This window comes from Cinclus cinclus, chromosome 3, assembly GCF_963662255.1.
Source record: "Cinclus cinclus chromosome 3, bCinCin1.1, whole genome shotgun sequence".
NCBI classification, from domain to species: Eukaryota; Metazoa; Chordata; class Aves; order Passeriformes; family Cinclidae; genus Cinclus; species Cinclus cinclus.
In genome coordinates this window covers 66,199,425-66,221,055 of record NC_085048.1, presented here as the reverse complement: position 1 = coordinate 66,221,055, position 21,631 = coordinate 66,199,425, and the positions used below count along the sequence as shown (strand labels likewise).

Here is a 21,631-nt window from a genome sequence, read left to right as displayed (position 1 = left end):
TGTGGCCAAGGTGAGCAAGGAAACCTCTGCTCCTGGCACACCTATGCTGGCTCTGCCCATCCCAGCACATCCCAATATTCCCAGCTCAGTTCAGCCCAGCCCTCCAGGAACCTGTGTGACAGCCCATCTGTTGTGCTCTGCTGGCAAGGAAGCTGCAAACAAGGAGGTGTTCCTTACCTGCTTACAGCTTGGAGGGGGGAGAGATTTCAGTATCAAACCTCTATTTGGCTTTTTCACACTGATTTGGGAATGTGACACAGTGTGTCACAGACAATGAATGTTAGACTTGTAATAAATGGATAGTGTGATGTTGGCTCTCACAAATGTTAAATGTATGTAATATAGTTGAAAGAAGTTCTGTCAAGATTTGGGGTGGGTTTTTTTATATATAAGTTTTGTAATGTTGAAAGTTGATCTCCAACCATTGGGAAAGTCGAAGCACAAAGGACTGCACAGATTCCGAGAGGTGTGGTGAAGGAGGAGCTGGGTCAGAAGAGTGCACCAGTGTGGGGAGGCTTGGCTTGTCAATAGCATATATAAGGTTTGTTATGGGTTGGGCAGTGTACCTCTGGCTGCAGCTAAAGACACATTGGTGACCCTTTTTCCTTATTCAGTCCCTTCTTGTAGTTCAACAAACCTTTTTAAAATTTTAAAATGTGAGGCAGTTTGTCACATTGTCCATATTGTTTGGTGCTTTTTTGTAATTTTTTTTTGTCTGCTTAGCAGTTTTCTTTAAATGCCTGAGGGAAAAAATATAAAATTTCAGTGGGTTCTGGACCATGTCCTACTATGTCAAGCACTTGTTAGTAATACACTGTCTTTATTTATATGTTTCAGATGCTGAGCTTGACATACAAATATTATATATACTGCATCCATTTTGAAAAGAGATGTTTTCCTTCAGCTTGTGACAAATCCTGTTTGGAAACAGTGCATAGGCTCCAAGGGGAAACTTGTGGAATAGGAAAGGGCAAGCATCCCTGTACAGCCTGAGAGAGCAAGCTATGACCACTTGCAGCACCAGAACAAAGAATACCACACAGACGTGCTTCTGGGCCTGCAAGGCATCAGCCAAAGTCTTCACATGCGTCAGAAAGGTGTGGGTTTGTGTTCGCTACAAGCAGTATGCCCTGCCAGCATGCTGCAGAGCACAGCACAGGCACTGGAATCATCAGCTGTGTCAGATGTGAGCTCTGTGGATGTGAGGCACCCTGCACAGCTCACAGTGTGACAGCACATCCTCCCATGCCTCTGCTGTCCGGATTCTGCCACCACCCTGGGCACCAGAGCACCTGAGGTGCAAACTGGCAATGTCCCTGTTCTTGTAATGTGTGGCTCTTACCAGCATACAGCACAAGAGACTGAGTGCACTACTGGCACTCCTTGAGCAAGATTTTTGGGGCCTTACAGCAACTGAGGAGGGCACTAAGTAAAGCAGATGGTTGGGAAACTGTCTAGTGAACCAGAATTAACTTAATCTCATTGCTTCTATGCACCTTCCATAACTGAACAGATGGATTACATTCAAATATCTTCCTTTTTAAATGGTTCCACTTATTGTGGTCCTTCGCTGATGTCTGCTCCTCATCGATTTTACAGCCACTAACTAGATGCTTCATGGTCACCAGCTGTGTGATGAGATGGGGGAATTATGTCTCTCAGTGGTAGACCCTTGGGTCTGTCAGGTTTTCATACCTGTAAGTCCACCTTCTTGTGCTTGGGCACAACAGCTCAGAATGACTCAGCAGCTTACAAGAGCATGGCCTGGGCTAGGGACTGCCCAGGGAGACAGTGGAGTCACCATCCCTGGAGGTGTTTAAGGATCGGCCGGGTGCGCCAGTTAGCTCTCAGCTTGGACTCGATCTCAGAAGGAGGTCTTTTCCAACCTAACTGTTCCATCTGTAAGCATACAAGAATCTTATGTATCAAAGAACATCCTGCCTTAATTTCTTCCACGTTTTCCACCACCCACGCCTTCCGGGTCGCGTGGACTGCCCCTCCCGTCCCGCCCCTGACGGCCCGTGAGGTCCTCCGCGCCGGCAGGGGGCGCTCCAGCCGCGGGCCGGGGCGGTCTGTGCGCGCGGCCATGGCGGTGCTGCTGGAGACCACGGTGGGAGACCTGGTCATCGACCTGTACACGGAGGAGCGGCCCCGCGGTACGACCCCAGTCCGCCGGCACCGGGCTCGGCACCGGGCTCGGCACCGGCCCCCGCCGGCACCGGGCTCGCCCCTCACCGCCTCGGCACCGGCTTTCGTCTTGCGCGGGCAGAGGCTGGGGGGATGCGGTCAGCGCTTGCGGCCGCAGATGTTATATCTTCTAAAGCGAAGGGCTGCCGTGAGCTTCTTTCTCAAGTGTTTGAAAAGAAACGGGGTGGGAAGAGGAGGGGGGAAGTGTGTTTCTGTATAACTAGCCGTGTCTAGAGTTCTTTGAGTCGCTAGAGCTGATTTGTAGGAAGGGAGGAAATGTTCCTGCCCTTTGAGTATTTCTCTCAGCGTTTATAGGCTGTACCCTGATAAGTCTTGACATGGTCTGCTCCAAAAACACTTTTCTACATGTTAAACTAGATCTCCGTGTTATCTGTTCTTACTGTATCTGGAGTTTCCTTGCTAAATATTGGTACGACTTCTTGCAGCTTGTCTGAATTTCCTGAAGCTCTGCAAAGTCAAGTACTACAACTATTGTCTTATTTATAATGTACAGGTGAGTGTTCTCAGTTCCTTGTTTTTCAGTTGGTTTAAAATCATAAACATGAAAGCAATATCTTATCTATTCTCCTTTGTGACAGAGGGATTTCATTATACAAACTGGAGATCCCATGGGAACTGGCCGTGGAGGGGAATCCATATTTTGGTAAGTGTTTATGTATAAAAATGATACATACATGTGTGTGTATGTGTATATAAATATATATATATATGTGTATATAAACAGAATTTGGGGTATATATATCTCAACAGAGAATTTGGGTAAGAGAGTAGGAGTTCCCGTAAGATTGTCTTCAGCTTTCTTGGGGTGCAATTACTGGTGGGAAATGAAAATGTTGATGCATAACCTTCTTTGGTTTTCATGCTTAGATACCTTTTTAATTTCTATGCTGCCTTTGGCCATTCACTGTTTTTTTACTGAACATTGTTCTGTCTCTGACCTTAGAAGTGAAGTTACAGGTAACAGCTTTTACATATATTTCTGTCTGTTTAAGAGCTGGTAAATAACTATATGTTTGGTAAGAAAAGTATCATAACTAAATGCTCTGTAGAAGACAGAATCAGTTAGCATTTTGGATACATTTAGTATTATAACGAAATGTTCTAAATTGAGCATGAGTGGAGCATAGAGGCTCTACTTGATTTCCTCTATGTATAAGAAAGTGATCCCCTTACTTATTTGAGTTTGTTTTAGTCATGTTGAATATTTGTAAGGAAATTGCTTTTCTTATTTGTTCAAGAAGTTTTCAGTAGTCATGGAGACAAGAGTTGAAGAAATCATTCAGACAACCAGGATGAAGTTAAAGTGCACCTGTTCTGTATGATTCATTTGAAATAGTTATTAAAAGTAGAATTAAAATTACAGAGCAGAACTAATTACCAAGGAAATGCTGGGGAACCCAATATACAGCTATAAAAGAGTTTAGCTGGAGCAGAGACAGTGTTGCTAAACTAGTGTTGGCTTTTGTAAGTCAGTCTGTCAGAGCCTCTTAAATACAAAACCTGGAACTCATGGATCCATGAATCACTGCTCCAGTGGTCCTGGAAGCAGTGTAACTGGGCTAAACAGATGCAAGTCTAGGTGGGTAAACTTGCCAGACTTGAGCTGTCTCTGCACACAAGTAAATTAAGTTTATTTTGGTGTGTTACAAGTCTTCTGAGACTTACAGGTATGGCAAATGGGGAAGTACAGTGTGATGAGAGAGTGTCAGATCCTGTCTGGCACTATCATGGAGAAAGTATCTTCGTCTTTTGTACCTGTTTGCTGCTGCTGCAGTCCATGAAATTGGAGTTTCTGTTCTTGCTGGCAAAGTTTAATTTGAATCCTCTCTTCATAGAGGCTAACACCTGCTTAGGAAAATTAATTTGAACACAACACTGTCCTTAAATTTGGGCAAATATGGTTATTTATCATGCCTCCATCAGTTTATGGAGTGGGAAAAAATAAATGATATCAGGGTTAGACATAAAAAAAAATTAAAAATGCAACAATTCGCTACATCCTGTATATCCCAAATTACTGTATGTAGTTCTGTCTGTCTGGTGAACTGATTTCACACATAGATGTATTCGCTTTCTGTTCCTCTTGGGATATAATTTTTTAATGTAAATGACTGCATTTTTAAAGTGTGGAATAACTTATTTTTTCAGAACATACTTAAAATGTGTAGTTCCTTCATGCCTCAGAAAAATGTAATGTACTGTATTTAAAAATATATAAGTACACCCTTTCCACCTCCCAAAAAGCCTCTGTGAAATGTCCAGAGAAAAATTTTATGTTCCTTGTAATATAAACAGTGAAAGTGTACAGGTCCATAAATATGTTCATGGGTGCAATGTAGATCTAGGTTTATTTGAAGACCTAATGTAAATGTGAAATGTAAAAATTTTTTGAGATGTCATTTATAGTTCTACAGCGTTTGATTAGCTCACTTTTAAAAATTCCTTTTTCTTGTATTGTGCTTATTATATATGTTTTTTTAGTCAACTGTACGGTGATCAAGCCAGATTTTTTGAGGCAGAAAAGGTGCCAAGGATCAAGCACAAGAAGAAGGGAACTGTGTCAATGGTGAACAATGGCAGTGATCAGCATGGATCACAGGTCAGCATATGGTGTTGGTACATGTCTAAATACCTGAAATGAAAGTTCCATGACTTTACAGAAGCTGCGGAACAATGACAATGTCATGTCAATGGCATCATCTGGTAAAACAGTCAAAAAACATGTTAAAAAACCCACCACAGCTGCATATTTTGCATAGCATTCCTGGTGCCAATGGGTATTTGATTACATATAGAAGAATTAAAATGCTCATATTCAAATGCTAACCTAGATTAATTTTATTTGCTAGTACTCAGTCCTGTATTTTTTTCCCTTTATTTATTTCTCTGTGTTAATACTTTGATGTGATTTTGCTAATGTATAAATTGGTCAGGAAAAAAAAATCTGTAGTTAAATGGAAGTGAAATTAAGGAAGCTGAGTTTTGAAATAGTGTTGACCTTTCTGGTTATGACCTTGTGTTAGTTTGGAAACTGAAATTATATCACAGTTTCTCCTGTATGGTTACTTGAAAGTGTGCATTAATAATGTAAGTTCACAGTTTTACCCCAGTGCTGGTATAAAGCAGTTCTTGAAAGCAGTCTTGTTTCCTTTGCTGTTTGCTGTTCATGCACACACAGTTTTTGCTGTAGGTAATTATTTATTTTTTAAGGCTTTTTATATACAAAGCTCATAGAATGCTGTTGTTTCTAAATTATTATTATTTTAGGTGCATTTTCATTTCCATGAATTAAAATGCCCCACTTGTAATATCCATATATTTTAATTTTTAAAAAGAGGGGTTTTTAACAATCAAATAACAATTTTAAAAGGTAGGGGTTTTTATTTGAGGTACAGCTTATAATATATAATTCCCTGCATTGTATGTAGAAAATGACATGGTTGGGGGATTTAGGACAAAGAGATGACATTTGTATTTATATAAATATTTATATGTGTGTATATAAGTATTGTAAGATGCAGCCTGCTAGTGTATATACAGGCATGTGGGAATGAATGCTGTTCTCAGGAACATTATTGCAGCTGCTTCCTTGGGAAAGAAAAATTTCAGAAAGGAACTACATGAAGTTGCCTTACAAGTGTAATGTATCTTAGTGTAACCTATACCAAATACTCACTAGTCTTAACAGTGTTGTAGAGAGAATGAGGAGCAGGATGTTACTAGTCAAGACTGTAAAGTGTGGGTGCAATGGTTGTGTCCTGTTACTGTGCATATCTGCCTCTTCATACTTCCTCCATTACCAAGTGCCCTCTTTAATTTCTAAATTCTCAGCTGGTATCAATTTTCAGTTTCAGTTTTGCCTTAAGGTGAAAGATCTGATTTGTGATAAGATACTTTCCAATGCAAGTTCGAGTTCATCTGAATCAGTGTGCGTTAGTTCTCTCAAATGCTACTGCATCCTGTTTTTCAGGAGGCAAGGGCTTGTGGGAAGGAAAAAAAGTCTGGATAGAATTAGATAAAGATAGTACTATGGGAGTTTTTGCCAAATTTATGAAAAAGTACCTGCTGAGCAGGTGATTTGAACTCGGTTCACAAGGGGTAGCCTTGCTCTTCCTACCCTTTCCCTTTCATCAACTGTGATGCCAGTCACAGTTATTATTGGTCTTGCTCATCAAGCCTCCCCAGCAGAAAGCTCTCTGCTCCTACTCTGCCCATCTGATTTTGTGCTCTATTACCAATTCAAAGCAATTCACAGAAGGGTCCAGGGAGCTGCACCCACAGACTCCTGCAGAGGGACGTTTACTCAGGCAGTGGCTGTGAGCTGTACATTGGCTCACCATGTTCTCAGATCAATCTTCTACAAAAGATGGGAAGAGGGTTTTTTCCCCTACTGAATTAAATGAGAGTGTTAAGGTAAAAAAAAAAGAAAAAGCAACCTGGATTTTTTTATTTACTGTTTCTTGTTTTGTATGTTCTTTTGTAGTTCCTCATTACCACAGGGGAAAATCTGGATTACCTTGATGGTGTACATACAGTGTTTGGAGAAGTGACAGAAGGCATGGATGTATTGAAAACAATTAATGAAACCTTTGTAGATAAGGATTTTATCCCCTATCAAGATATCAGGTGTGACTGCTTTTAACTTTACTTTTTGAGGAGTACATTATAATTGAATGAATTTACTTCTTTTTGGAAACTAGATTAATATCATGATGTCAGGTGACCTGTACATGCCACCTTAAGTACTTTTTTTCCCAGTATTAGTGGTGAAATGAACAAGTACTAAATAAAAGAGTGTGTGCAAAAATATTCAGCCATGTTGCCTTTACAAAAGCATCAGTGCTAGCATTTACAAGCGCACAGGATATTTGGCTGTTTGGGATACAACTGAGAATTTGTGGGGCTGGTTTGCTGTTAGTTTGGTATACCAAGTTTTACTTGCATGTAACCAATGCTGATCTTGATTTTGTTTTCTTTAAGGATAAATCATACAGTAATTTTAGATGATCCCTTTGATGATCCACCTGGCTTGTGTGTTCCTGATCGTTCACCAGAACCTACAAAGGAACAGCTCGACGTGAGTGTTCGCGACAGGGGAAAGTTGAAAGAAATAAATAAGTTTATCTAAATTAGTGTCCAGCACAGATCTGGCCAAAATAAGAAGTCAGGCTTTAAGATTTTGTTTCTTAAATCCATGTCCTAAAGGAACTACACATTTTTTCATACAGGAGGTGTTCTGCTGTGCCAGCTTGAGTTCTGATATGTCAAATGCTTGTGAGTTATTTGGAGCTACTGCTGTGTTTAATCAAGTACAGCTGCTTAACCTTTCAAGAGAAGGATAAAAGCATGTCTTGGGTGCTCTTCCCTGTGGCTCTGATGGAGTTATGTTGGAAAGCTGTATTTTAAGTTTATATTACAGTGTAGATAAGCAGAACATTCAGAATATTCAATGCTGATATTACCAGTTTTCTGTATACTCAGGTAGAAGACAAAATACAATAGAAATTTATTAATATTAAAATGTTTTCCTTTTAAATGTGAATAGGCTGTGTTTCATTGGAAGTAATCTTGGTCATTCTTAGAGTTTTATGTGCAGGTACATATACTACTGTGGATTATTAGTTCAAACAGAAGAAATTTTCTAAAAAATAATTGTATTTATTAACAATTTACTCATAGTATGCAGTTACAGAAGTTGGATATGAGATTATTTCCTTGTGTGGAAACAGTTGTTTCAAGTAATGAATTAATTAACTAGAGGGAATATTGTTTATTTTTAAGCTTAATAGATACAAGATTGAAATCAGGATTTTATAGTATGTGCACTGTGGTTAATCTCTGATGTACGAGATGTATGAGATGTTAATCTCATATCTGTTCAGATATGTTAAGAATAAGGTATTTAGTAGCTCACTGCCAGGAGCACAGAGATATGAAGACTCATACTGAGTTGTTTTTTCCTCATAGTCTGTCTGAGGATACCCCTTTAAGCATAGAAATGTCTGTAAGAAAGGCAGCATTTAGAGATGCTGGTGAGAATTAAAAATTAAACTTCAATTCCTGCCTAGGTATAGATGTATGAATACAAAATTATTATTGTGCTGTGTTCTAGTTAATGTCTTGCTAGACACAACAGATATTTGCAGCATTCCTTACCTTCATTTGTGGCAGGAGTTACCTGGATTAGAGATGAGTTGACACTTGTGGTGAGATGTTGAGTATTAGGGGGGTATATATAGAAGAATTTAGAATACCTCACTGAATATGGTTCAGACTGGTCGCAAAAGTTCAGAAATAGTTCACTGTGCCTGAAATATGAGGATAACATAGTCTCTTTTTTTTTTTCTAATTTAAGTGGGAAGAACAGAATGAAAGCCCAGTTCTGCAGACATGCAGCACTAAACCATTTCTCATGCCATGACGGGAGAGGTCATCCAAGTAATAGTTGGGAAGTGAGAAAGAATTTTTGGCCATGGCTTGGTAATAAATAACCTTTTCCTTCATTTTTCAGAGTGGCAGAATAGGAGCAGATGAAGAAATTGATGACATGAAAGGACGGTCTGCAGATGAAATAGAAGAAGTTCAGGCAGAAAAAGAAGCAAAAACTCGTGCCATTCTTCTGGAAATGGTGAACATCTTTCTGTATTTACCTTTTAGATCTTATTCCAGTGTGTGTGCATGTTACTAAGTCTAGGAGGATGTGTACTACTTGCCTTGAAATTACCTATCTCATAATGATGTCATGTTTCAGAATCTGATATTAAATATCTGTTGTACAGTGAAAGAATTGAGCATGAGCACTAGCACTTATGTTGTGGTTTTCTGATAAAACTGGTGATACTTCATTGTCAGAGTGTCCCAGTGGAGGCTTTCTAAAAACTTGCTAGAAAAAACGTAACATACATAGTATGCTGCTGGAATACCTGCAGTCCTGGAAAAGGTTTTGCATGTGTGGGAGAGAGCTGAGCTAATTTGTGACAAACTCCTGCCAGTGCATACAGTGGTAAACTCCATAGTAACAAAAATTGTGAGTAGCCTTTGAAGTATTTATTTTTCTAAAGAAAAAAAGAAAATTAAAAAAGAATATACATCACTGAAGGATGAGTGAATATATCTCACTTCCTTACAACCACCAAATTGAAATTTATGGTTTATAGTTTGCAGCAGAGACTAATTCCAAGATCAAGCGAGATCTGGCCACCATGTTGCAGAAGATTTGTAGGGACAAAAAGGGTGCACTTCCACCTTTTAGAACTGTCTGCTTGTTATGCTAAGAACAGAAAAAGCAAAGTAGAACGTATTTGTGAACTTCCATGAAGTCCAGCAGTGGAATTGGAAATAAATAATAAACTTTAGGTACTATAGAAAAGAATTTTTTTGTGACACTGAGGAGGAAAAATATTTTATTAAGTTTTCATTTTGTGATAGGAATGTGAGATCACGCAAAAGATGTGTTCCCAGTGTGCTGTGCTGCCTGTAGAGAGCTTTAGGCAGAAGCGATTAATGTCTTCTTTCTGTATCCCAGGTGGGAGACTTACCAGATGCAGACATCAAGCCGCCAGAAAATGTGCTGTTTGTTTGTAAACTGAATCCTGTGACCACAGGTGAAGACCTGGAGATAATATTTTCACGATTTGGTCCCATTAAAAGGTAAATATGATACAAGAGAAAACCTTTGTTGAAACTGAAAATGATTCTTTCCAGTCTGTTAAGGTTTGGCTGTAAAGTAGTAGTCTGGTGTCTCATGAGATATGTGCTCTTTCTTTGGAGAAAGGCCACAACAATGGGGATACACAGGCAGATCTAGCTAGATGGGTATCCTGTCCCCAGGAGTGGTTTTAAGGAAAGCCTAAGGAAATGTAGGAACCAAGAAAGCATATTACACTCCTCCCTGCCTCCATCCTCTCACTCCTTTCAGCAGTTTTTATGTCAGGTGCTCAGTGAGCTGGATAGAGTCTCTTGGTTTTTCTTCCTTGTGGGAGTATGTGTGGTTCGGGATAAAGCACCAAACGTTTGTGGCATCTGATAGGCTCCTTGTAAGGTGTTCCTTAATCCTGCTGCCTTCTCAGTTTTGACCTTGGCTTCTAGTAGTTTCAGCTGATTCCTCCCAGTACTGCTATCAAAAGACAGGATGGGCAATGAAATCTGCTTTCCTACAGTCCTCTATCCTACATACCAAAGTTTATTTTTTCTCATTGCTAAGAGCACTAACCTACATATTCATGCTTCTTGGTAGTAGAGACTTAATTACTTTGTCTCATTTTTCTTGTCCTTTTCCTGTTCTTTTGTTTGCATCTCAAGATGAGAGAATCAGAATTGCACACAATTTTGAAGAAATTACAGATTTATAGTGGAACAGTTTTGTTCTCTGTTACTCTCAACTCCTTTTCTAGTGAATGCTAAAGCTGTTTTTTTTTTTTTAATTTGGGTGTTTCTGGGGTTTTATTTACAATATACAGTTATGGTTCAACCCATGCTTATCTTGTTGCATTTATCCATGTCATGAAGGTAATCTGCTGTCTTACTGGTCTTGTAAGGACTTTCTGTGATTTCTTCAGTTTTTATTTTTGCTACCTTTAACAACTTAGTACCATCCACACAATTCAGTACCATCAGAAGACTTTGAATCAGTTTACTCTTACCTGGTCTTTTGCATGTTTATCAATGCTTGTTAGGCCCTTACTGCGCTTTCCCCAAAAGCCTTGGGTACAGGAGTTAATTGGAATTTACTGAGGGATTTCAAAAGACTTCATGAAATATGTCATCATCATCATTATCACCACACATGAGCATATTGACTCTGTTAGAGCACTTCACTTAAGTTTGTTCAGGTGGTCCAGATGGATGCTAACTCTGTTTTGCTTGGAGTTTCTAGCAGCTTGTGCAGTACTGGCACACAGGCCTGCAGGCTCCCAGATCCTAAACTATGCTGTCTCTGTGTGTGGGTGAAATTGGCATTGTGTGCCACTCTTGCAAATCCAGCATGATTTCTCTGTGCCCTAAGAATTTATATTTTTTTTTTTCCTCTGTGAGACTTCGGTCACTCTTCTGCAGTCCTTCCACTTTCAGATAGGTTCTCTGAATAATCCATGAAGGAGAATGTTAGCACAAAACCGTTCTGCCTTCTGCTGTGAAGAATTCCTGTAGTTTGTCTGAATAGCCTTATGGTCTATTTGTTTTTCTTTTTCCCCAGCTTTTTTTTTTTCGCTTTCAGCATTGATCATCTTTTTGATGGTGGATCCTGTTTTGTTACTTCCTCTCTATACATGGGGGAGGTCTCACGTTATTCTCATAAATGCCACATATCCTGCCCTTGTGGTCTGTGTGTCCTCCTTCAGCATCCTCTAGTCAGAATTCTTATGTCCAGTACAAGAGTTGTGCAATACTGATACAATACTATATTCTTGCCATTTTACACTACTTATGCAATACTTTTATGGTTCTTATTTTTGCCCAGTGACCTGCGTGATAAAAAGATGGGCTGCTGAAGAGATGCTTGCTAAGAAGAGAAAGTTTGTCACAGGATGTTTGTTTAAAATTTGCTTAAAATGACAGAGAAAACAGAATGTGAAATTTCTTGTCTTGCATTAGTGAAATGCAAAAAATTAAAAACAAACAGTAATGTTGGAAAACATATTTTGTTTCACTGATTAGAAACTCATCTCTAGTTCTGTGCTTCATGGTAACCACATGTGAGTTTAGTGTAGTTGCTCAAAACAATGTCTCACACGTTTTTTCTTGCAGTAGGGTGTCTCAGAATCAAGTGTTATAATACCTTCAAGGTCTTTTGGTTTTGTGGGTTGGGGGTTTTGGGTTATTTTTTTAACTCTTACTCTCCCTTTTGAGCAGTGTTTTCTTACCCTACATTTTTTGCTCCAGGAGTGTTGACATTTTAATTTCATATCATTTTTTCAGTTGTGAAGTGATCCGAGACTGGAAGACTGGTGAATCTCTTTGTTATGCTTTCATTGAATTTGAAAAGGTATGGGTTTCAGGTATAAATTGTATATAGATCCTGCTTGTAAAAGCCCCTTTTTGGTATACTTCCATTTAGGAAAAACACATCTTCAAGTGTGGAATAGCTAATATTTTCTTATACTGAGAGAAACTTTAACTTAGTTATAGAAGCTGTAAGCCCTAAATGAGGCAAGTATTTAAGTCTTTCTCTGAGCAGCCAGTACAAAAAAGGTACCTAGGCTGTCTTGAAACCAGTGGGAGGGGATCTGGCCCTTTTTTTCCCCACAGAGTGCATTAACACTTTGAAGAGTGAGAGAAAGGAAGATTTATGGAATAAGCTAGACCCATGTGTACAGTAGTTTTCTCTTCCGGGCTTGTGAATGATGCTTCTTGTATCGACACGCTGCCATTACTGTGAGATTGATGGCAATAATTCTCTTGGTGTTGCATAGCTTTGTATGTACTGGTGTCTCCCATCTGCGAGGAAGACATTAGAGAGTGTTCTCACTTTTCTTTAGCCTACTTATGTAGTTAAAATGGAACTTCTATCAGTTACTCTTCTTTTTTTTTTTTTTTTGAATGAATTACATGTGCCAGATGTGTAGCTGGATTGGCAAGTTTATAAAATAGTGAAATGAACTGAAGAATTGGGTATTCAAATGCTGATATTCAGACAGACAAAGCATTACTGTTTCTTTTGAAATTGTGCAATTCAAGAGCAGTGGTGCTTTAGGCAATTTCAGAAAGCAATGCATGTCACTAAGCAGTTGAATTTGTGTTTGAGCTCTTCAGTGAGTATTCCTATGAAATAATTGTGACTCAAGATTTTCCTGGTTAATATCAGGAGGAAGACTGTGAGAAAGCCTACTTTAAAATGGACAACGTGCTGATAGATGACAGACGGATACATGTCGATTTTAGCCAATCTGTTGCAAAGATTAAATGGAAGGGTAAAGGTAGGTACATTTGCAATTCTTTGATCCTCATTACTTAATAAGCCACGACTTCTAATCTAAGCATTATATAGAGAGTTAGGAGTCTAAATCACCCCGTCTTCAAGCATATAAATGTTCCTGGTACTGTAATAAATAGAGCCACACAGTTATTAGCTCTTCCCTTCACTTGTTTCATAAGAAAAAGTAGAAGGATTTCCTACTGTTGCATGAACATTGCATTGCCACTGGTTACCTTTTTAGTCAGTGTATTTTTTCACTATAATTTTTTTTTTCTTCTCAGACTTGGGACGTGATTTTTTTTAAATTAGCAAGATAATATGGCAGTACATTGTTATTGTCTAGTTTCTTTATTCAGTCTGTAACAGTCAGGTGTATACAAGAAAATTTAGTATTCAGGCCAGGGGTTTCTGCTCTTCACCTCCTGTAGGTCAAACATAACTGCATGGCAGGTTTTATGTTACGGAAACCAAATTTCACGTGTTTGAGGATGTTTTGGAATGAAAAGGGTGGTGGAAGAGGTAGATGCAGTGGTTATTTGATTACTGGGTGCATGAAGAACACACTGGACTTGGAGAGGTGTCTCTGCATTGTATTGGTGACATTATTATGTGGCTTCTTCTAAACATGCAGTCAGCCCTTGGTTGTTGGCATGCAGTTTCTCCAGATAGGATTGTGGCCATGAACACTGATACTGGCTACTGGAGATACTGAAACTTGTCCTGCACAGAGCTGAGATGACTCTGTATTCCATCTATTCCAGGTGTTGCAGTGCATCCTGTATTGAATGCCTGGGTGGGAAACTTTATCTGAAGTCTAAATTGTCCAAAATACTGGAAATCTAACTCTACTGTCGTCTTGTGTTTACATGGTACCCAAAAAGTGACCTTCCATCCTCGGTAGTGGTTTCTGGCCTAGCCAGTGGGTGTTGCAGTTCGAAGCGTGGCCGTGAGAGGGCAGCACGTTGCTGCGGTTGCTTGCTCTGTGCCCTGGTCCTTCAGTGAGAGAATGGAAACTGAAATCTATCGTGTCCCTCTTTAAATCTAGGCGTGAACATTTTTTTTTCATAGTTTTCCATTTGAATTCTTGAGCTGTAGCTGTCTTAGAGGTTTCCCTCAGTGCAGACCAGAGCAAAAAGTAATTTAAGAATGAGAACCGTCTATGGGCTTTCATAGTAACAGAATATTAAGTAGTGTGATACAGGACCTGAAACAACAACTAAGCCAGTTGCTGAATCCTGCTTTGTAATCCTTTTCACGTGTTTTCTCCGCTGGACGTGCATGAGGAGAAAGTTGGATGTTGTTTAATGGAATCTGCAAGCAAGAGAAGGACAGAACATCACAACTTGTCCTGCTCTCTTCTACTCTGTTATGCAGATGTCAGTGTTGTTTCTGGTACTGTATCCTGGTGTGGAGTTCTCTATGGTTGTAAAGAGCCCCATTATCAGAACTTAATAATAGTTGTGGGTCTTGGTTGTGTTTGTGGGTAGAGTGAAATGAATATATTTTTCTGTGGACAGGTGGCCGGTATACCAAGGAAGATTTCAAGGACTATGAGAAGGAACGTGACAAACCTTCGAAATTTGCTCTGAAAGAAAAAGTAAAACCAAAGCAAGAGTATCCTTTTCTGGTCAAAGGTACTAAGTAGAGTTTATGAAAACAGCCTGGAAAAAACTTCTTTTTTTTAAAGCCTGCCAAAATGCCAAATGGATGCTTCCATCCTACCTCATTCAGCCATCTGCTGTTTGAGATGGAATTTAATATTTTGTGGTTTTCACTTTGATGAATTCAGTCAAATCAAAATATGCTGTTTAACTTCCATGTTGTTTGCAGGTAAATAATGTTCCGGGTCCACAGCCCTGGAATGGCATATGGCATATCAGAATTTTTAAGTAGTTTCAGAGGGGACCTTCTGTATCTGAGATGAGACCATACTAGTAATAAATCATTCTCTAAGATTATACTTTGCTTGTGGTAAGCATGAGAGAAAACACCATAGCTTGTTCAGATATCCACAGGTAGAAAAGAAAGGAGAATGCAGCCTGGCTGTACTGTTTGACAGGACAGACTTCAGTAATTTTAACACTTCTATTTTTTTTCAGTGTTACAGCTGTGTTCTGACTAAAATATGTGTTAAGTCTTCGTAAACTCTTGTTGGATAAAGGGATTGGTTTTCTTTCTGGGCTGTTGTGTTCTGCTCCTTACTGATATTGGGAAATAGATCTGTCCTTAACCAGCACCATCAGTGCCAAGTATGACCTTGTGCTGGATGAGGATGTAGAAGAGTATCACACAAGTCAGTCACACTTGACTAAAAAACAGAAGAAGAAAAAGCACCACCATTCTGAAGATGAAGATGATGACAAGAGGACCAAAAAATCTAAGGTACTTGACTGTTCATGCATTAACTTTATACCTGTTCATTGTTCTCCTCATAAAATAAGCCAGGAAAGAAGTCTGATTTTGAATAAGGACATGGCATGCAAAGTCCTGTGTAAAATACAGCAGTTGTAAACCTACAGAAGGCTGATGTTATTTGATTATGAAAGGGGGTTTCCAAATCCCCGTGGACTTCTGAAGCTTGGCATGTCTAGATGGTTTTCTGCCAAAACATGCTGAAGAGGCAGTGTAGCCTCTTGTAAAGTAGGGTATATTCAGCAATTTGAACCTGTTGTTCACATATTCCTAGTCATAAAGTAGTAGTTAATCATATTTCATGACTGTAGACTATGTCTCATTTTCTTGCCAGATCATCATATGTTGGGTTTTCCCTATATGGAGTTGGGAACACAATCTCTTTACATTATCTTTTTGTATTTGCCCTTCACTGTTTTGGAAGTGTTTCTGTAAAATCTGCACATGGGTTTGCTTGCATCTGGAATGTGCAAGCCTATGGTGCTGTGAGGCTGGGGCTGTGGAGGACAGCACCAGGAGACAGTAATTCTGCATTCATTAGTTCCACTGTAGCCTGTCAGAACAGCATTCCCACATTTCGGTGAGCTTGGGATACTCAAGATATGGTGTTTTATGGAAACAAAGTTTGCAGTGAGGAAGTGGAGGGTTAACCACCACTGAAGTGAGCATTAGGAAGAATTGAGCTAAACTGAAAAAAGAAGAAAACCAAACCCCAGTGTTTTAACAGTGCAAGCTTTATGAGTGAGAGCAACGCTATCTTCTAGAAACTTTGCAAGAAAGTGAAAAGTTTCAGCCACAGCAAATAAGGCTATTGTCCCATCCTGAGTTTTGAGTACTGCTGGAAGTTCTGTGTACACAAAGCATACATCATTCTCTTATATATCACTTCTTGCTGTGATGCTTGGGAATGTTTTTTTCATACGAACATCAGCAGTTAAAATCTTTCAGTGCCAGCAGTGAGCCCTATTGCTCATTCATGGACACAGTCCTTTCATCTCTATAATTTGGTCATGGTCCTTTAAGTGGAGGGGAGGGGCTTGCTCAGGTAAGTAAAGTCTTGACTGCAGCATGTGCATACAAGAGGTGTGGACTAACGTTGGTTTAGACTTTGTCCTGTCTGTTTGGCTGATTGTTGCTTTAGCCTTCTTGAAACAGGTGTTTTTGGTGGTAATCTTTATTCCTGATGGTTCAGAAATTGCACCCATGGAACTGGCTGGTCATGCATTATCAGCCGAGGACATTTTAAAATCATTCAGATGTCTTCACCCCTGCAGGTGGCGCAAGTGCTGGCAGCAATAGGTTGTTAACGTCTGTTCTAATTGTAAAGGGATTATGAGACTTCATAGCACAAAAACATGAATGAGGACTGAGGGACTCCTGTGCTAGTTTCAGGTTCTGGAATAGAATATATTCTGTTGTTTCTCTGTGTGATCTCCTCTGTGTTTATGTGTATCTTTTTGTGATTTAGTCACCAGCTCCTGATGTGGTTTGTTATCATAGTCTGCTGCTGCTGTGTTCTAGCTTCTTCTTTCCCACAGCTTTCTTCTCTCTTAGTCACCTTTACCCACTTTGCTGTAAGTAGTTTAGCTTTCTTATGCCTGAAATCACAGGTGGAGGCTTACTTCTGTTCTCTGATGGCAAGCATCATAGTTCCCTGTAGGAGCTGTGAAAATTAATTTCTGGGAAGAATTTTTCTCTCTGGATTTGAATATTCTTGTTAGTGTGTAGTGCACAGTATGCTCATACTGAGCAGTATGCACTCAGTCTCTCACAGACTCAGTGTTTTGGCCATGGTCTCTCTAGTGAAATCTGCAGGCAGCTTAGGTGACAAATCCTGTTTAGCATATACAAAATTTTAATTTTGTTTTATTTTTTTCTATTCATACTTTGGACATAATATGTGAATTTAAGGGGAAGCTGGCATGTTCCTGAAGTGGAATATATTCAGTGGGAATATTGAGTTCAACACAAGGCCTAACAGTATGGGAACTTTGTAGTGAATGAGTATGATGAGTATGATTTTGAGTATAGGCAAATGATTTTGAGTATAGGCAAAACAAAGCATATTTCCTTAACCCTATTTTGTAAATTACTGAATGTATTTGAGATAAGAACTTTAAAATAAAACAGCAGCAGATCTTTCATAACTCATCAGCCAAAGACCACAGTTGCCGTGCTTCATACAGAAACTTCTGCTGTGAGTCCATGGTGTGGCAGAGATTTTAATTAAGAAAGATATGGGGCTTATAATGGGAACTTCTGGCAAACTGGAACTGCAGTTTGTGCTTTCAACTCTAGATATGACTTGAAGGGGTTTTATTTTCTCAATAGTTTCCATGATGTTGAGTTGTTTTGCTGTTCTTTTGCTGGTGTTACTTTTTTTCTTTAGTATATTTTGACTCATCCTTTTCTTAGTCTGACACCCATTTCCTGAATATTTGGCCGTCTTTGTGTTGATGTTTCAAGAATATATTTTTGAGTCTTGTGCTGTTTGACTTCATTCCAGGGGGTAGAAGAGGTAGGGTGCTGTGGCTTGTTTTTAGTAAGTAACAGGATGTGGGTCTTGGGCAGGAGGCTGGACTGCCATGTGGGTTTGTGAATAGGACTTGGTAGAGTTTTTTTGAGTACAGAACATTCTTCCTCCTGAGATCTTATGACTTAGTTCATCTTCCAGTTTTCTTTATGTGTTTTCTTTCAAATTTTATTTTTTAAGATAACTAGATCTGTAAAGTGATACAGCATATCCAATAGATTTTGGTGAGACATAGGGACTTCCTGATTTCAGATTTCTGTAGTGCATGGTTTTGGCAGAGGTACCGATTTTTCTGGTTTTGATTTCCTGCTTTTACTGCTTATTGGACACTGTTCCCTTTATACTCAGGGTCAACTTTTATCAAAATCTCCCTCCAGAAAAGGCCCCCTCTATTTATTTGCTCCTTTTAACCTTTAACTAGTGTGTTACATGCATAACTAATGTATGTAAGAGGTGGCATATGCATTCTACTTCAGTGGCCGTGATATTTCTAGCTATTTCACCTGTGACTGCTGTTTTTCAAGTTGCTGCTTTTGGCAAAATCAGCCATGAACTTCCAGAGAAGCATCTTTCCAGCTCGACTTATTTCCTTCCTATTGTGTGTTCCAGCACAGTGCTGGATTAAGAATTGGGGTGATCATCACTTACTCATTGACTGATGAAAGGCTGTGATCTTGGATTGAGAAATACGAATTTCAGCAGTAAGAAAGAGACTGTTTCTAAGTACTAATCTTTTTCTTCTTCTTCCAAAACAATGTGTTTTTGACTTTCAGGCATAAAAACTTGGTTTCACAGTACCATTATTTTTAGTGATTTAGTGTGTTTTAAAAATGGACCTTTTTCTATGCCAAAGACTTTAGAATGAAAAATCTTATTTAAGGGGAAATGTAATTTATGCTGGCAAGAAATAAGGATGCAATTCATTCTATTAATTCAAATTGCACATTTTTTTCCTTTACATTGTGATCATATTAGCTACTGTGAGGACTTTGTTGTGTCACTTTCAGACTCGTCCTGTACACGTGTACCTTAAATGCTTTTGTGAAGGTCGCTGTAGTCGTTTAACTCAATGCTTGTATGACTTCTAATCCTTGCAGCAAGTTGTCCTTTTCTGTGGCATTCAGTGTGGGCTATTGGTCTGTAGTTTGAAATGTTCACTAACATGTTACTTGCCCCCCACTTGGCCAGTAGCCTCATCTCCAGTGTTTATTTTGTAGATTGTTCAACTGAATGTTGTCCTGCTTTTCTCCTGCTTCTCCCATGTGCTGGGAGGAAACACCAGCAACAAACCAGCTAGAGGGCAGCTGTACAGCAAGCCCACCATTCGGTTTTCTGGACAATGGTTTTGCCTTGTTCCTGTCTACCCCTCTACCAGCATGTCCATCATCTGATGATTACTCAGGCTTTGTCATGGAGGGGCTTGAAACCTACTGGCTTTTTCAAACGTGGAGAGTGAGGCTTTTGGGTACAAGAGTAATTTGGCTGTGCATCATTTTGAGAATAGAGGGACAAAGCTTTTACAAGTGGCTGGAAGCACCACTGTGTCTTTTTGGTGGATCCAGTTTTTAAAATCTGTACTGAAATAAAGTTTGACAGTAAAGATGTGGAATAGGCATTTAGCCACCAGTGAGATTACTGTATCCAGCAGTAGCAGAATGTTTTTATTATAGATCAAACCTGTGTTTGATACATGTAAATCAAAAGATCTATATATAGATCAATATAGTTCTCATTGATCTATAGATCAATTCTTACGTCTGGTTATCCATGAGGTTTATGTTGCTTATTGTAACCCTAGTAATCTCAGCATTATCAATGTCATTCTGAAGGTGGTGTTTGCTCTGGGAATCACCTCAGTCTCTGGCTTTCTGCATAAAATCTCTGTTTAAAGTAGAGTTTTTTCACTATTCTTTTAAATAAATGAAGTCTGCTTGTTTGTACATGGAGTATAGATTTTAACTGTACAGTTGTGAAGGCTGCTGTCATGGTACATCCTTAGAAAAGTATCTGAAACGAGGAAAGAAATACTGTGTGATTTAATGCAGACGTTTTTCTTAACTCATATTGATCTGTGCTTAACAGAGTTGTTATTAAAATCCCATAAAATTGTATCTCTCTATTAGCATATGCAGTGATATTAAACTGTGAGATTGTTGATTTTGCTGAGGCCTAGAATTTAGGCCATTAAGAATTATTACAGGCAGGTCTTAAAATATGTTATGCATCTGCATAGCACTGGAATGCCTGTGGGGCATTGGACCAAAACTTATGGAAATATTTGCATTACTTAGGCAAAAAAATCTGAAATCCAGATCTAGCTTGCAGAGTTGTTTGGTGCTTGTGAAGAGTTTGATCATATCCATCTGAACGGAATCCCTGATATAAGGAATTTTTGCTAAAAATTCCTTAGGCAGTACAAGAAGCATGCCTGACAGGCATGTTTTTTTCCATAAACACTGACAGAAGCTTGCTTGTAAACTTACCTTCTTTAGATGGTTTCAGCGGGGTATTTCTGTGTTACCATTTTCAAATCATTATGGATGTGAATCTCTTTAAGGAAGTACCAGTTGTAGCTAAGGAACCAGCCATGCTCAGCTTTTCTCTAGTTCTCTTCATGCCTCTGTATGTTTTCCCCTCTTGTTTGTAACTGCATTTCTGTCCCATTTGTTTGACAGGATTCTGACCGAAAGCACGAAGAGCGCTGTAGGGAGAGGACCAAGAGTGAGAGGAAAGACAGGCATCGGAGCCGCAGCCGTTCTCAGGAGAGAGATTACACTTACAGCAGACAAAAAGACAAATACAGAGAAGACATCCGAGTAAAAGACTGGGATAAAAAAGCAGACAGAAGCAGAAGTCCTAAGAAATCAAAAGACAAAGAGAGGTCCAAGTACAGATGAAGGACAAGGAAAAGACAGAGGGGAACTAAAATAATAAATTTAACTTTTTTCTTTTGTGATAGTGTTTTTCTGCAATACTTGCTGTAGTATCTGACTGCAATATGCAGTAAGATTTTATAGCTTGAAACCCCTCATTGGAACATGATCTGCTAGTTCTAAAATTCAAGATGAATCACTGCAAATTGCTCTGCCCTGGGGTGCCAGTAGCTGTGCCTGGATAGTGTATTTTGATGGATTGTGAAGAAAGAGGCGTTCTTAATAACATGATTGTATGGGAAGGCTGATATTTAAGAAACTTAATCAGCTGAAACTATCCCATGGAAGAAAATTCTGACTAAGCAGGCCAGGTGAGATGGCTGTAATCTCCAGACCTAAGCTGAGCGGGGATACTGAGGGTATTTAATACAAGAATGTGCTTTCCAGCAGCATCTGCCCTGTCTTTGCTTTGTTAAAAGCAAAGCTGGAGTCCAGCATGTTCAGTGCTTGTGGTAGTTAGAAAACAGAACAAAAATCCCCCACTTTCCTGTAATGTTGAAAATAATATTGAAAACATGGTAGCAGAAGCATCAACTTCTTCACTTTGACATAGCTGAGGCCTGCTTGAAGGGGAGTGCCTCATGCTTTAGGCTCCTTGTTCATTAGCTGAAGGCTTGGAAACCAGCTCCTCAG

The 21,631-nt window shown here is 39.3% G+C and overlaps 1 protein-coding gene across 1 annotated transcript; it reads left to right on the top strand.

The window, feature by feature from the left end:
• The first annotated feature begins 2,076 nt into the window (after nucleotides 1-2,076).
• Nucleotides 2,077-21,017, top strand: PPIL4 (peptidylprolyl isomerase like 4). The gene is made up of 13 exons (XM_062488936.1): nucleotides 2,077-2,156; nucleotides 2,634-2,701; nucleotides 2,787-2,851; nucleotides 4,690-4,807; nucleotides 6,692-6,834; nucleotides 7,189-7,285; nucleotides 8,720-8,836; nucleotides 9,734-9,858; nucleotides 12,124-12,190; nucleotides 13,010-13,121; nucleotides 14,638-14,734; nucleotides 15,364-15,502; nucleotides 20,741-21,017. The coding sequence occupies exons 1-13, from the start codon at nucleotides 2,087-2,089 to the stop codon at nucleotides 20,960-20,962; spliced, it is 1,440 nt and encodes a 479-aa protein (XP_062344920.1). The 5' UTR covers nucleotides 2,077-2,086; the 3' UTR covers nucleotides 20,963-21,017.
• The last annotated feature ends 614 nt before the right edge of the window (nucleotides 21,018-21,631 follow it).

Excerpts from the sequence above, each read along its gene's own strand:
- PPIL4 (XM_062488936.1), top strand. The coding sequence starts at position 2,087 with ATGGCGGTGCTGCTGGAGACCACGGTGGGAGACCTGGTCATCGACCTG. Across the intron at positions 12,191-13,009 it reads CTTTCATTGAATTTGAAAAG|GAGGAAGACTGTGAGAAAGC; the intron begins GTATGGGTTTCA and ends GGTTAATATCAG. Across the intron at positions 15,503-20,740 it reads AGAGGACCAAAAAATCTAAG|GATTCTGACCGAAAGCACGA; the intron begins GTACTTGACTGT and ends TTTGTTTGACAG.